Source organism: Chlorocebus sabaeus, chromosome 8 (genome assembly GCF_047675955.1).
Source record: "Chlorocebus sabaeus isolate Y175 chromosome 8, mChlSab1.0.hap1, whole genome shotgun sequence".
Taxonomy (NCBI): domain Eukaryota; kingdom Metazoa; phylum Chordata; class Mammalia; order Primates; family Cercopithecidae; genus Chlorocebus; species Chlorocebus sabaeus.
Window position 1 is genome coordinate 7887517 of NC_132911.1, and position 16882 is coordinate 7904398.

Below are 16882 nucleotides of genomic sequence, written 5' to 3' on the forward strand. Positions count from 1 at the left end.
TTACATTCTGGTTTTGTTTGTAAGCAGAGTTCAGAACAAACAGAGATACAGAAAAAACAACTCTATACTTTTCTTGTAAAAGAAAAATTTCAGCAACACTTCCAAGAATTGTCAAGGAAACGTTTATTGAAGACCGTTGCAATAGGAGTCAAAATACTGTAATAGGAAGAGCCCTTGGACTCAACTTACCTCAAGCCAAAGGCAGGAGAATGTAAGCCTTGGGGGGAGCTAGCAGGATGGTTCTGGAGGTCGTTAGGAGGGAAGTTGGCTAGTGTGATTGGGCCATCTGTGTTTGCTCATTTGTGCTTGTTGGAGTGAGGCTCCTATCCTCCCACAGAGACAGGGCTGCTGCCCTCTTGGGTAATTGCTTTTATAGGGATGAGACATCTGACTTATTCGTTATTCATTGTTCCAGCACACGAGTGGTTCAAGGTAGAAAATCTCTTGTATGTCATCAGTGAACGTAGAATGTTCGTGCATCCCAGTGAACAGTTCTGGGTGTTACTTGAGGCCGAGCAAGTGGCCCTGGTTGTTTGGAGACCCTCACACCTCTCCCTGCTTTCTCTGTCCCTAGAGTTTGCAGCAGTCATTGCCCACCCTAGACTACAGTAGCAGAAGCCACATGTGGTGCTCCCAGTGTGCCTTTATCCACACAGAGGAGCAGGGAGGCTCCATCCTCATGTGACCCTTTCCCTTGGATTGATGAATGCTTGTCAGCACATCAGCCTGAATTCTACTCCATCCTTCTCTCTGGCAACATCCATTCCTCTAAATTCAGTGGAGGTCGACCTGACCCTGCATATTTCTTGCCCTGATATTATTCTCTCCACCGAACATTGTACTCTACCCCTTCTTTTAATCTACCCACGTTTTAAATACCTCTGTGTTTCCCCATGAAGCATTTTCTTGCACTCAAAGCCAAAATAGTCTATTTCTTTCTTCTAAACTCCTATTGCTTCATGAAGCCACATTTTCCCAAGGATATTTTTCTGTATTTCAGCCTTCAATGTTTTTAAATGGATTTTTTTCCCCATGCTGTCACAGAAACTTGATATATGGACTGCATTGCTGCTGTAGTTTTCATTTTTTCCTATGCAGTTTGGTAATAATCATCTAATTTTATATCATTATGTGATATTGAATATAATTAATTTTATCATAATTAATTTATTGATCTCTTACTATGTGCTAGGCAGTCATCTGAACACTGTGGGCCAGTAATGAGCAAAACATGCAACTTCCCTTCTAGAGTAGGGAGGGAAATGTTGCAGAGAGTAAGTGAATATACAGAATGTGAGACCGTTACAATTCTACAGTTAAATATAAAGAGAATAAGTGGGATGGAGATTGCTCAGGAAAGTTGCTGCAAGTTAAAATTGAGAAATCAGGAAAGATGTCAGTGACAAAGTGAAATTTTAGGAGAGACCCCAGGTCTGGGAAATGAGCCAGGTGTCCTTCTGGGTGAAATGCAGATGCCCTCTGGATGGAGTCAGCGTGGCCCAGCCCATAATTTGGAACAATATGGAACATTAGTTCAGGGACCTCAGGACTTGAAGCAGTGGTGGTTACTAGAAACCAAGGAAGCCTCCTGGCCTTCACAATCTGAAGTTCTGTGTGTTTCCTTCACCATCTAAACAAGGGGAAGGGTGGCAAGGGTGGGATCATTTGTCTGTCAGAATGCCTGCGTCCTCCCTGGGATCTGTGCTGGGCTCATTCAAGGTTAGGAGTTCCAGACCAGCCTGGCCAACATGGTGAAACCCCATCTCTACTAAAAAAAAATACAAAAAACTAGCCAGGTGAGGTGGCGGGTGCCTGTAGTCCCAGCTACTCTGGAGGCTGAGGCAGGAGAATGGTGTGAACCCAGGAGGCGGAGCTTGCAGTGAGCTGAGATCCGGCCACTGCACTCCAGCCTGGAAAATAGAGCGAGACTCTGCCTCCAAAAAAAAAAAAAAAACACAGAAAAACAAAAATTAGCAGGGCACAGTGGCACTTGCCTCTAATCCTAGCTACTCGGGAGGGTGAGGCAGAAGAATGACTTGAACCTGGGAGGTGGAGGTTGCGGTGAGCCATAATCGTGCCACTGCACTCCTGTCTGGGCGACAGAGGAAGACTCCATCTCAAACAAAACAAAACAAAACAAAACACCCAAAAAACAAAAAGCAAAACACTTCAAAAAGAAAGGGCAGAGACCAAACAACTAGTCAATTTTGGCTGTGAGTAAAGCAGTTAAATAGAGGAGCATCATGGTGACTTTTAGGCAACCAGGTGAGACCTGGAACATCCTTCCCTTTCACCTACACGCCAACCTGGCCTAAGTTCACAGGCTTTGTAGAGTGACTTTATCTTCCCAAAAGATGTACTTGTATTCAGCATCTGAGGTCTCTCCACTACCCGTTCTGGTTCCTGCTGCCAGAGAGCCTCGCCTCTTGGGTGGTGCATGAGAAGGCTCGCCCTCCTCTACCGTGCTCTCTGGCTGGCCCTCCAGTTCCAGGACCAGGTGTGACAGCAAGAGTGGAAGAGAGTCCTGCTCAGAAGGGTTGCTGAGGCAAAGAACCAGCCCCCACCACCTATCTCCCAGTAAAGTGGAGAGCTCTCACTAAGGACCATCAGATGAGGAAAGACAGCACCAGCCTGCACTAGCTTGGTAGGTTCTTTAATATTGGAAGGACTCTTGTGCGCAGAGAAAAATCTCATCACCATTTACACTAAGTTTAAACCAGTTCTTGAGTATTAAATACTGATACAAAGGTGATTATTTAAATTGCCTTTATCTACATTGATTTCACACATTTAGTACGCCTGGTTGTTTTTAAACACATCTAACACCTTCAAGAATAGATAAACATATTCCTGAACGATGATCCCAAACTTATTCATTCATTGTACCAAAAGTGATATAGAAGGGCCCATATCATGGATTTGATATCTTTTCTTATTTGTTTTGATTTTACTCCTTCCTATGATTTTCTTGATCTTCCGAGACCCCAGATTACTAAACGAGGTTGCAAGTCTAGGGTCAAATAGCTGATCCTTGATCAGGAAACAGTGCTTTGTATGTGTCTAAGATGAATCGAAGTCAGACTACTTGTTATTTATTATCAGGTTGAGACTTTTTGTTGTTGTAATAAAAATGTTTGTTTGGTTTTTTTTTTGGTCATGTCATGGCACTGTCCAAACCCTGTCTTTTATATAAATTCTAAGTTTGAAAACTTACCCTTCTCACATATATGTTGTTCTTAAGTTTTTGAACAACTGTATGACCAATTGTCTTATCATTATGATTATTGACTTGGTTCATTGGCCTAATTAAAAACATATTAACATATATTTTCTCACTAGCATTTTATTAAAATGAGTATAGCTTCATTATAATTAATAGAATTCATATGCTTGAAGGGATGGAGAGTTGAGACCAACTCCTTCATTAAACATTGGTCTAATTAACCTTTTGGGGACCAAAAGGGACCATTTGTCTCATTGATTATTGGGCCTCATACTCTATGGTCACCAGCTTTTGAGCTCTTCTTCTATCTGGTTATTAATTGAATCACTGATGGTCGTCAGTCTTTCCTGTTTTTGGCACAATTTTATCTTTTTCCTTGTCAAACTTTATTTTATTGTATCTTGTTGATACAGCTATATATCACTTACCAAAACAGAGTGAAATAAAGCTTAATGTATAGCATATGTATTTAACACATCTGCTTAAAATTTCAAAAATTATGTATAGCAATGCTTTCCCACTTTTTAAAATTAAAGGACAAGTAAACATAGCCCATCACATCTATCTTTCCTTTGAGCCAACAACCACTTTTTGCCTCTCATTGTAAACTTCTATGGTTTGAGAATCATTAGGAATGCACTGAACTTTTAAGTTTCAAACTATTCCAATTAACAGTTATATCCTGTCAGGCATGGTGGCTCAAGCATGAAATCCTAGCACTTTGGGAGGCTGAGGAGGGCAGATCACTTAAGCTCAGGAGTTCAAGACCAATCTGGGCAACATGGTGAAACTCTGTCTCTCCAAAAAGTACAAAACATGAGCAGGGTGTAGTGGCACATGCCTGTAGTCCCAGCTACTCAAGAGGCTGAGGTGGGAGGATCATTTGAGCACAGGAGTTTAAGGCTGCAGTAAGGAGAGATTGCACCATTGTATTCCAGCTTGGGTGGTTAGGTGAGACACTGTCTCAAACAACAACAACAACAAACCCAATTATATTCATTTTCGCTATTTTGTTATTGCTCTATGATGCTCGAATAGTGCATCATTGGAATCATTGGAATGCAAAGACCAGTTAACTTAATGTAGATCAGAATTCTCTATAGAAAGGAACCATACAATCCACCATATAAAAAGACAAAAGGGAAAAAAAGGAAAAAGAAATGGATATTTAAAAAGTCAAACACACTAAGTTGAATGCTTGAACTTTATTTTGGAGAGAAAAATTTAGAAAGACACAAGGTACACAGGGTGAAATGTTTTTCTTTCTTCAGGACCTTGGATTGAATCTTGCACGGCTTTGGTTTCTATCTAGGAAGCTCAGCGACAGCAGAGTCTGTAGGTGCGGCCACCGATGTTGCACCACCCGGAGGAGGACTCAGGCCAAAAACATAGGCCGGTTCGGCAATAGCAGGTGACTATCCTCCGAGAACCTGTGGAAAGAAGAGAGGATCAGGCACAGGGAGGGAGGTGGGGAAAAGGACAGGCAGAGCCAGACTAACTGAGATAGTCTAAACAAGAGACACTGTATCAGTCATGTTAGGATGGAGAAAATTCATGTCTTTGTCGTAAATGACAAGAAATCGTACTAGCTATGTGTTAGTCATGCAAGATCATACCTCTTTCTCCATCTGAGTCTATCCAGGACATGTTTATTACCTGCTCCCTGGTAAAACAATATACCTCTCAACCCCCGGGTTACCTACTCTTCATTCTGCTTAATCCATACCCCTAATCTTGACCTCCATGTATGATCTGCATGTCCTAACAAGGCTCCCTAACGCACCTGGATTCGTTTCTGAGTTGCTGCATTGTGCATGCTCATGTCATGGACTCAAGTACTTTGGTGCTCAAGGAGTCTTTGAAGACCTTCCAAATTCAAATTCCTCATTCTCTCTCCGTTTTTTTTTTTTTTTTTTTTTTTAACATTTTACTTATTTACTTATTTTAATTGACAAATAATAATTGTGTATATGTATGAGACACAATGTGATGTTTGGATCTAAGTATGTATTGTAGAAAGATTTAATCAAGTCTATTAGCCTACATGGAAACACACCCATAGGTTCCTCTCTAGGTTCTAAATCTTTACCGATGGACAAAGTAAAATATTCTCTGTATAACTAAGTCTACCCATTCAGACCTGCAAATAACTAGTCAGTGTAGCTCTTTCTATCTTAAACGTAACAAATTTCACAGAAATATCTTGAAACTAAAAGTCTTAGAAGAAAGAAAATCTTTTAGATGTGTTCGGTTCTCACTGATTAATTTAGAGATGAGAAAATCAAGGTCCAGGAAGATTAAGTAAAGTCACTCAAGTGAGGTAGACTTTTCCACACTTGATACCAGAGCCTGTTTCCAATCCTTTTGTTCTACATTTTGCAGATCTGCAAGATTGATGTCTCCTACCTGAGGCTCTAAGAGTAGAGAGTCCATTTTCTTCCAAGGAGATAGCAAAGTCCTGGTTGTCTTCCCCAGGCTGCTCCTGGGTTACAGCCTCATCAGCTCTTTCCTGGAGTGACTCAGCCTGGGCCTGCAGGGTGAACAGGAGAATGGCAGCAAGGATGGCGAGGGTCCTCATGGCTGGGGTCACCTGGAGGAGGGAGAGCAGGAGTGGATGTGTGGAGAGTGAAGAGTGAGCCTGGATTTATAGCTCTGCTGGGAGAAGGCCTGAGACAGAAGCTGCAGTGAGAGGAGGTGGGCATGTGATTGGGAGGGGAAGGGGCTGCCTTCGCCCTCAAGATCCCTTTGATGCTCCTCTTTCTCCCGGCTTTCATCACAGAGTGAGTCTGTATGCTTAATGCCTCTTCTTGAAGCAAGCTGTTAATGATGATAAGGACATTACTATCCTGTTTCCCATCTGCTTGAGTGTTTACTTTTATATATTCAGACAAGATAAACAACAGTGCTTTCATTCAATAAATTTGGGAATCAAATGCCTCTTTTTTTCCGAGGACGGTCCCTGGTACTCTCTGGATGACTCTCTGGGGTCAGACCTGGGTCCCAGTGGAGTAGAGAGTTAATCCATTTTTTCTTTCTTTGCAGAGAAACTAATAGAGTGTATCTCCCACTTATTCTACCTTATGAAAATGAGAGGATCTCAATCAGATCTGTAATATCTATAATATCAATTTGAATTCGTGAATTAACAGGGAGACTGGGAGGGACTAATTTCCTGTATCGGTGATTCCAGCTTTCATGGCCCTTGTTTTACCCCGGTGGCCATTTAGCACCAGGTTTTAAACCATCTGTATTTGTACTGCTGCTGTGTTTCTCACTGGACATTGCTGAGTTTTCTGATAGCATTCCATGATTGCTTCCTAGCCTACATCTCTCTGGCATTGTCTCTCTGAATCTCTAGAAATGACTGAAGAAACAATTTGGAATATTTTTATTCCGGTTCTAACCTTTCTCCATGAATTCTGTCATGTTTTTGATCACCCAGAGTCCTTATTAATTGTAGAAATTGATATCTTCAGTCTCTCTTCATCCTTCTCTGACCCCGAAATTAATTGGGTGAGCAGAAAATCTGGAAAGAGAAATGGGTGGTTTAAAAACCACTGTCCAGGCCTTGTGGTATGCTCAGACAGCAGAGCTGAGCACTGGCCAAGCCAGAAGATGCCCAGTGGCCCATCTTCCCAGGACTCAGCCTTGGACACAACTCTGTTGCCAATCAAGTTTCTTATTATTTCTGGCAGAAGTATTTCTAGAGAACTCCCCTGGGCTGGGCGCAGTGGCGTATGCCTGTAATCCCAACACTGTGGGAGGCCAAGGTGGGCAGATGATTTGAAGTTAGGAGGTTGAGAACAGCCTTACCAACATGATAAAACTCCGTCTCTACTAAAAATACAAAAATTAGCTGGATGTGGCAGCGGGTGCCTATAGTCCCAGCTACTCTGGAGGCTGAGACACAAGAATCACTTGAACCTGGAAGGCAGAGGTTGCAGTGAGCTGAGATTGCACCACAGCACTCCAGCCTGGGCAACAGAGCAAGACTCTGTCAAAAATAAAGGAAGGAAGGAAGGAAGGAAGGAAGGAAGGAAGGAAGGAAGGAAGGAAGGAAGGAAGGAAGGAAGGAAGGAAGGAAGGAAGGGAAGGAGGGAGGGTGGGAAAGAAGGAAGGAAGGAAGGAAGGAAGGGAGAGAGAGAAAGAAAGAAATGAAAAAAAGAAAGAAAGAGAGCAAGCAAGCAAGCAAGCAAGAAAGAAAGAAAGATGAGAAAACTCCACTGACATTATGGAAAATATTTTTAGTTTCCTAATGTATTTGTAAATAATTATTAAGGTAAAATGCCTTTCCCGTTCCTTCGTTTCTTTAACTGTAGCAAGGTGCCCATTATCTATTGTCCTCTTGACTTCAAACCTGCTGTCATTTAAAATAAAACCTGAAAAACTGTTTTTCTTGTCCTTTATTCTGACTCTAATCTTGCCTCTCCTATACTCAGGGCTGAGATAAAAACAGGATTTCCGTCCATAATATGGACATTCACTCTTAGAAGGCATGTACCCCCTGATGGATGATTTAATTATTTAACATAAAAATTAATTTAACTGTACTAAAAAGTAGAGGGCAAGGAAATTGGCCTGAAAGAAAACACTTAAGCTAGCAACAGAATCTGGTTTTATAATAGAGGTTTTGTATTCCAGGATATACCAGGGAACAAATAATGCTTAGAAGTGTGTTTATTACTGGTAACAGTCAAGCAGATGGGAGACAGGAAGAGTGATAGGGGCCTTCGTGAACATGAAGAGCAGGTGTTTCAGTGCAGACGCTGGATTGGAGAACCGTCAAAGGTCTGAACTATCAACCCAGAGGATGCCGCTCTCCCACAGCCACACAGGTTTGGGCTGGCTCATTGCCCTGGGATGCTGCTTCCTCCAGGTAGCACAGAGCTGGGGTCTTTTCACTCCCCTTGGTCTTCAAAATCCTTCAGTCCCTTGAGAGACATTGACCTATAGGAAGCTCACTGCCCTGAGGACCCTTGTCCTTCTCTGGAGCCTCTTGGAGAAAGTGCACCAGGTCCTAGCCTTGGAGCAATGTGGGACAGAGGACCCAGATGTAGGTGTCCCCTTTGCAGGAATGAACACTGCTTTATAGGCTTCAGGTAAGACAGCAGGCCAATGTGCTGTCTGTTGGGAGCTGTGGTCTCAGTGGTGTCATCAACTAACTCTGGGATCATTAGTGAATGACTTCATCTATCATGGCCTCTATCTTTCGACTCTAAATTGGGGGCAATAGACTCTCTCCAAGGGTCTTGGATGCAAAAATTTGGTTTTACGGCCTGTGCATGTCAGTCTGAGCAGCTTCGCCCTCAGAGACTAAACCAGATCTATTAGAATTTGGAGTCTGCACTTCAGGGTGTGTGTGCACCTGTGCGTATGCTTGTATGTTGATATGTATGTGTGCATGTGTGGTGAGGGGAGTGTGCTGGGAGGTGGAAACTGGGGATGTATGTGTTGTACGTGTGCATGTGCATGTCTGTGAGTCTGAGTGCCTGTGTGCAGGGAGAGGGGACTGTGTGATAGAAATGACAGAGATCGTGAGAGGAAGAACCAGATCTTAAATGGCCGACAGGTGGCCAGTTGTGATCTCTTTATTCTGCTCTATTAGAATCTGCGAGGTATGTTTTCCATGAGCAGACACAGTCCTCCTCTGGGCTGCTCTGATCTGATTTCCTGTACCCCGAAACCCAGCACTGTGCCCAATATGCTGCTCCCTCTTCCTCAAGGTCACCAGGTGAGGGGCACCTGCAGTTGCAGACCCACCTGTTGCCACTGGGCGTCACTCTGGGACCTGTATCCTCAGCGACACCTGCTACAGGCTCAGTTGTCCTTGTGCTTTGTTAATTGAGACCCAGATCAGGGCAAGATTCCACTTGAAAATCTGGAAACGAACAGTTTAGTCTCTTTACTTTGTGCTTTATCTTCTCTCTATCTCCAAAAATGTGTTTTCACAGTAAACTCAATGTATTTGGGCCATGTAGTCTCCCCTTTTCTTTCTCTTATTTTTTTCTTTACTTTTTTTCTTACCTTTTGTTTCTATTGTCCTGGTCATTTTCATAGAGATGTCGATGCTGCACTTTCTACCCGGAGGAGCTGGACCTCAGGGTAGAAAGGTCTACTTGTCCAGGTCACTCAGGGCCAGGACAAAAGGAGGATTTCCACCCATAATATGGACATTCACTCTTAGAAGACATGCACTCCCCTGATGGATGAGTTAATTATTTAACATAGGAATTAACTTAACTGTGTTAAGAAAGTAGGGTGCAAGGGAATTGGCCTGGAAGAAAATAAGAGAGTAACAGAACCTGGTTGTATAATAGAGGTTTTGTATTCCAGGATATTCCAGGGGACAAATGATGCTTAGCCATGACCATATTTATTGCTGGTAACAGGCAAGCAGATGGGAGATGGAGAGATAGGGGCCTTCATGACCATGAGCACCTCTGGCTCCTCCTTGTGGGCACCTACAGCCCAGTTTTGCACTATTGGATGAACCTTCCTCACTTGTTCAGAGGCTGCTGGACACCAATTGCAAGAGCACAGCTGTGGGGGCATCCTATGTCACCCGTGTGCTGACTCTGAGATACTGAGCAAGTGGCATAACTTCTCTGTGCCTGTGTTTCCACATTTTCTAAAGAGGAATAAGGGTAACAGTTATTATATAACAATAGCACCTACCTCACAGGATTGTCTGAGGAATAGAAAGGGTAAGGGCATTGAAGTTCTTAGCTCTGTTCTTGGCACACAATTGGCAGCCATGCAGTGTGTCATTTTAAATGGCCTCTGAGGTCTTTCCAATTCGAGTCCAGTGTTCATATGCCCACCATCTGCTCATGGCTGCCTAGGCAGAGGGCTGAGCTTGTTCCTGTCTTGGTCTTGTTTAGATCTAACACCCAAGGGCAGGACTCATTGGAGATGTATAATGTATAATGGTGGTGAGCTGTCTGTGGCAGGTGTGACTGCTAATACTCTATACCGTGTAAATAACAGTTTACTTTGTCACTTCATTATGTGACCATCAGTAGCAGAACGAAGAGATGTGAGTAAAAGCCTAGCATGGATTCTAAGATTTTGACTTGGGGTTGGAGGAGCTCATGTAGTTCACATAACTTTAGCACATCTTTATTATGAATAAAATGCCATAGTTCTTGGTTATGTTGAGAATGATGCTGGCCGGACGCGGTGGCTCACACCTGTAATCCCAACACTTTGGGGAAGTGAGGCGGGTGGATCATGAGGTCAAGAGATCGAGACCATCCAAACTGGAATTCCCAGTTTTCCTGCCTGGGGTACAAATTCTGACTAGGGCTGTCCTGTTCCCAGTTGCTCTCTAGGCTGCAAGGCCTGGGTGTAACAGCTACCCCACAAGCCTCGTGTACACGAGATACCAAGCAAGGCCAATCATTGAGAACACTGACATCTTGTCACCTAGGGCTTTCTTCCCAGTGCTTCCATGGGTCAGCTCGCACCCACTTTTCCTTGGAGCCTTTCTCCCCCATGGCCACATTTGGTGACGGCACTTCCATATGGTCTTTGCCTGATATAGTTGTTGTCTCTAGTTTGAAGGCTTCTTCTCCTCATTTACTGCCTCTGACTGCACCCTCAGTGGGTTCTGGAGCAATAATCCCTACTTCCTGCCAGGAGGAGTAAGTGGGAAATATTAGCTAACCTTTAAAACCAGTAAAAACGGGAGCTTGTGCCAGAAGTTGCCTGTCAAATGGAGAGGTGTGGTCTAGCAAAAGCCTCGTGGCCCTGCTGGGTGCCAGTGGGCCTGGGGCGTCAGTCCTCAGAGGATCATAGTTTACTATCCATCCACAATCCGTTGTTCAGTAAATGTTTGATGTTGAGATGGTGGATGTCCTGTGATGGTGTGGGGAGGTCTCATTATTGGAGAACATGTAAATGATGTTATCTCTAAGGGAAAAATAAGCTAACTCTTCTGTGATCACCAAGGTGGGCACCACAGTGGGTCTAGCCCAATTGTGATGAGGCGATGGTGGCCATGGAGTTGAGAATTCAAAAAGTGATGGCCCTTGGAAGGACCTTGGTGCCTTGGGTGTACGTAGCACATCCAGAGACATTAAAAACCATGACTTTTGGAGACCACTGTGCTGCTTGAGGAGGCTGGTGGCTTGGAGATGATGAACTAAATGAGACTCCCTTAACCCACTGCAGTGTTGTGATGCCCTGAGGGGGGAGCCTCCATCTGAATCAATGATACGTGTGGTTCTAAAGGAGAAAGTGAAGAAATGCCACGAAAAGAGAACACCTGCTCCACCCAAGGCATAAGGAGTTACCTTCCCTGGAAGTCTACACGTGCAGAAGCCCATAGCCAGGACTAGTGTGCTTTGTCCAGAGGCTCTGAGAGTTGTGATGGGCAGTAGTGAGGGCCTCCCCGTGAAACTCAGAACCTGGGACCCAGGCATGGCCTGGAGAGATCACCTGCTGGGCCAGCTACAGACTGTATCCTGCTGTGGCCCCAATGCATGCGAAGGGCTTCTGAGTGATGATATTGGTGGGCCTCAGCAGGATGGACAAGTGGGGTATAGCTGTCTCCAAAGACACGATGTCCCCGTACATGGAGGGCCTGCCGCAAAGTGGCTGGCACACTAGTGGTGAGGATTTCGTTTTTAATTGCAAAGGGACTTTGTCAGCCCACTGAGGACCAACTGATGCCCAGAATCTTTACAACAGTGCTGGAGGGGCCGTGAGTGTGTCCTGCAGAAACCTGGGCACTGTCCAGGAAGAGGGAGAGCGGGTGCAGCAGCCCTGCCGTAGATGTGTGGCCTGGCCCAGGCGGTGGCTTTCCATGCAGCACCCAGAGCCATTTGGGGAGCTCAGGGAGAACAGAGACCCTCCAGCTGGCTCAGAGTCACTGATGGCTGGTGTTGCTGGAGGGGTGACCTTCTCTGCCCCAACCCAGTCTTGCGCTCTCCTTCCCTCCCATTCTTGGCTGCAGGACTGGGAACCACCTGCTGGGATGCTACTCTGTCTGCCTCGTGGCCATGCTCCCATCCTTGCCTCCTCCATAGACTGTGGTCAGGACTCGGCAGCCCAGAGCCCCAGCAGGCTCTCAGTCTGTGCTGAGGTCACACCCAGGCATTGTCTCCATCCTTCCCCAGATGATTCCAGCAAATTCTTCTTCTTCTTTTTTTTTTTTTTTCATTATGGTTGTTGTTGAGAGGGAATCCCGCTCTGTCCCCCAGGCTGGAGTGCAATGTCGCCATCTCAGTTGACTACAACCTCTGCCTCCCAGGTTCAAGTGGTTCTCTTGCCTCAGCCTCCTGAGTAGCTGGGATTACAGGCACATACCACCATGCTTGGCTAAATTTTGTATTTTTAGTAGAGATGGGGTTGCATTATGTTGGCCAGGCTGGTCTCAAACTCCTCTCCTCAAGTGATCCTCCCACTTCGGCCTCCCAAAGTGCTGAGATTACAGGCATGAGCCACCACGCCCGGCCTGGAGCCATTTCTTTGTTGGACACAGACCCACTCTGCCCTCCCTTACTTTTCCAGTGACTCACCGATCCCCTGTCAACTGTTCTTAGTTTAAATTCTTCCTTCAGGAGCAGGGGCAGTATGGAACCCAGGTGTGGTGCCAACCTCCGCCCTCTGTGACAGATTCAGAGTCGGCCATGGGACTTGGGCGTTGGCTGGAACAATGGGAAGGAAGTAGGGATTTTCTCCAGGAGATCAGCTACGAAGGTCACAGAGAGATGACCATGATTCACATGGCTGTCACTTGCGGAGAGAGCCCAAAGTAAGATCAAGAGAAATAAATGGGAAGACAACAATGTGACTCATGCTTTGAGTCCTTAAATCAAGTATTTCCTGAAGCCAGAATTCCCCCTCAATTCCAAGATATAGGAGTCAAAATGTTAACTCAGCTTGTCATGGTTTGACATTTGAATTCAAGACCCCACTAAGATGTCTGAAAAACATCAAAAATACCAAACTCAGGGAACCTGAGAGACAAAGACGGTGCAGTGCACAAGGACAGGAGATGAGAGCAGATGACAGGTGTCCCAGGGGCAGCTTGGGCCTCAGGCTCCCTGGTGATTCCCATGCACAGCCCCGTGGGAGAAGAGCCTTGTTGATGTTGATCAGCAGGGAAGGAGGGACGGTACGTGAGAGGCTGGAAGGACAGTGGGTGAGTCAGGGATGGGGACCTTCATGGTTGATGTTCAGAAATGGAGGAATTCCAGGTGGTGGCAGGAGTTAGTGGGTGGCCATGGGTGGAGGGTTGGGGCAAAGAGGAAGGGGGATCACTCTCACTGTCATCCAGGAGGACAAAGCACTGAGAGATTGGGAGGGTGATCTGCCAGGAAATATTAGAATGAACTCTTTCCCTTAGTTTTTATTTTTATGAGTTATTTGACTTTTCATGGCAAAGGAAGAAATACAGAACTTCAGAAAAGGAAATGAGTACTTTTCTCATCTCTTACCTTCTGGTTTTGTTTGTAAGCAGAGTTCAGAACAAACAGAGATACAGAAAAAACAACTCTATACTTTTCTTGTAAAAGAAAAATTTCTTAATCCAATCTGTCACTGATGGACATTTGGGTTGATTCCAAGTCTTTGCTATTGTGAATAGTGCTGCAATAAACATACGTGTGCATGTGTCTTTATAGCAGCATAATTTATAATCCTTTGGGTATATACCCAGTAATGGGATGGCTGGGTCATATGGTACATCTAGTTCTAGATCCTTGAGGAATCGCCACACTGTTTTCCATAATGGTTGAACTAGTTTACAATCCCACCAACAGTGTAAAAGTGTTCCTATTTCTCCACATCCTCTCCAGCACCTGTTGTTTCCTGACTTTTTAATGATCGCCATTCTAACTGGTATACATATGTAACAAACCTGCACGTTATGCACATGTACCCTACAACTTAAAGTATAATAATAATAAATAAATTAAAAAAAATAAAAAGAAAAAGAAAAAGAAAAATTTCACAAGACTTTCAATTAATGTCAAGGAAACGTTTATTGAAGACTGTTGCAATAGGAGTTGAAACATTGTAATAGGAAGAGCCCTTGGACTCAACTTACCTCAAACCAAAGGCAGGAGAATGTAAGCCTTGTGGGGAGCCAGCAGGATGGTTCTGGAGGTCGTTAGGAGGGAAGTTGGCTAGTGTGATTGGGCCATCTGTGTTTGCTCATTTGTGCTTGTTGGAGTGAGGCTCCTATCCTCCCACAGAGACAGGGCTGCTGCCCTCTTGGGTAATTGCATTTATAGGGATGAGACATCTGACTTATTTGTTATTCATTGTTCCAGCACACGAGTGGTTCAAGGTAGAAAATCTCTTGTATGTCATCAGTGAACGTAGAGTGTTTGTGCATCCCAGTGAACAGTTCTGGGTGTTACTTGAGGCCGAGCAAGTGGCCCTGGTTGTTTGGAGACCCTCACACCTCTCCCTGCTTTCTCTGTCCCTAGAGTTTGCAGCAGTCATTGCCCACCCTAGACTGCAGTAGCAGAAGCCACATGTGGTGCTCCCAGTGTGCCTTTATCCAACAGAGGAGCAGGGAGGCTCCATCCTCATCTGACCCTTTTATTGGATTGATGGATGCTTCTCAGCACATCAGCCTCAATTCTACTCCATCCTTCTCTCTGGCAACATCCATTCCTCTAAATTCAGTGGAGGTCGACCTGACCTTGCATATTTCTTGCCCTGATATTATTCTCTCCACTGAACATTGTACTCTACCCCTTCTTTTAATCTACCCACGTTTTAAATACCTCTGTGTTTCACCATGAAGTCTTTTCTTGTACTCAAAACCAAAATAGTCTATTTCTTTCTTCTAAACTCCTATTGCTTCATGAAGCCACATTTTCCCAAGGATATTTTTCTATATTTCAGCCTTCAATATTTTTAAATGGGGTTTTTGCCCATGCTATCACAGAAACTTGATACATGGACTGCATTGCTGCTGTAGTTTTCATTTTTTCCTATGCAGTTTAGTAATAATAATCTAATTTTATATCATTATGTGATATTGAATATAATTAATTTTATCATAATTAATTTATTGATCTCTTACTATGTGCTAGGCAGTCATCTGAACACTGTGGGCCAGTAATGAGCAAAACATGCAACTTCCCTTCTAGAGGAGGGAGGGAAATGTTATAGAGAGTAAGTGAAGTGTTTAGAATATGAGATCGTTACAATTCTACAGTTAAAAATAAAGAGAATAAGTGGGATGGAGACTGCTCAGGAAAGTTGCTGCAATTTAAAATTGAGAAATCAGGAAAGATGTCAGTGACAAAGTGAAATTTTAGCAGAGACCCCAGGTCTGGGAAATGAGCCAGGTGTCCTTCTGGGTGAAATGCAGATGCCCTCTGGATGGAGTCAGCACGGCCCAGCCCATAATTTGGAACAATATGGAACACTAGTACAGGGACCTCAGGACTTGAAGCAGTGGCGGTTACTAGAAACCAAGGAAGGCTCCTGGCCTTCACAATCTGAAGTTCTGTGTGTTTCCTTCACCATCTAAACAAGGGGAAGGGTGGCAAGGGTGGGATCATTTGTCTGTCAGAATGCCTGCGTCCTCCCTGGGATCTGTGCTGGGCTCATTCAAGGTTAGGAGTTCCAGACCAGCCGGGCCAACATGGTGAAACCCCGTCTCTACTAAAAAAAAATACAAAAAACTAGCCGGGCGAGGTGGCAGGCGCCTGTAGTCCCAGCTAATTGGTAGGCTGGGGCAGGAGAATGGCGTGAACCCAGGAGGAGGAGCTTGCAGTGAGCTGAGATCCCGCCATGGCACTCCAGCCCGGGCGATAGAGCAAGACTCTGCCTCCAAAAAAAAAAAAAAAAAAAAATACGAAAATGAGCTGGGCGCATTGGCACTTGCCTGTAATCCTAGCTACTCGGGAGGGTGAGACAGAAGAATCACTTGAACCTGGGAGGTGGAGGTTGCGATGAGCCAAGATCGTGCCACTGCACTCCAGCCTGGGCGACAGAGGAAGACTCCATCTCAAACAAAACAAAACAAAACACCCAAAAAACAAAAAGCAGAACACATAAAAAAGAAAGGGCAGAGACCAAACAACCAGTCAATTTTGGCTGTGAGTAAAGCAGTTAAATAGAGGAGCATCATGGTGACTTTTAGGCAACCAGGTGAGACTTGGAAAATCCTTCCCTTTCACCTATATGCTAACCTGACCTAAGTTCACAGACTTTGTAGAGTGACTTTAACTTCTCAAAAGATGTACTTGTATTCAGCATCTGAGGTCTCTCCACTACCCGTTCTGGTTCCTGCTGCCAGAGAGCCTCGCCTCTTGGGTGGTGCATGAGAATACTCTCCCTCCTCTACAGTGCTCTCTTACTGACCCTCCAGTTCCAGGACCAGGTGTGACAGCAAGAGTGGAAGAGAGTCCTGCTCAGAAGGGTTTCTGGGGCAGAGAACCAGCCCCCACCACCTATCTCCCAGTAAAGTGGAGAGCTCTCAATAAGGACCATTAGATGAGGAAAGACAGCACCAGCCTGCACTAGCTTGATAGGTTCTTTAATATTGGAAGGACTCTTGTGCACAGAGGAAAATCTCATCACTGTTTCCACTAGGTTTAAACCAGTTCTTGAGTATTAAATACTGATACAAAGGTGATTATTTAAATTCCCTTCATCTACATTGATGTCATACATTTAGTATGCCTGGTT

The 16882-nt window shown here is 44.6% G+C and overlaps 1 protein-coding gene across 1 annotated transcript; it reads right to left on the minus strand.

Annotated features, from left to right (window-relative positions):
- Window positions 1-3935: 3935 nt before the first annotated feature.
- LOC103247087 (defensin alpha 5) lies at window positions 3936-6048 on the minus strand. Its single transcript, XM_073018627.1, has 2 exons — window positions 5630-6048; window positions 3936-4653 (listed from the first exon to the last, which is right to left on the minus strand). The coding sequence occupies exons 1-2, from the start codon at window positions 5799-5801 to the stop codon at window positions 4541-4543; spliced, it is 285 nt and encodes a 94-aa protein (XP_072874728.1). The 5' UTR covers window positions 5802-6048; the 3' UTR covers window positions 3936-4540.
- Window positions 6049-16882: the final 10834 nt, after the last annotated feature.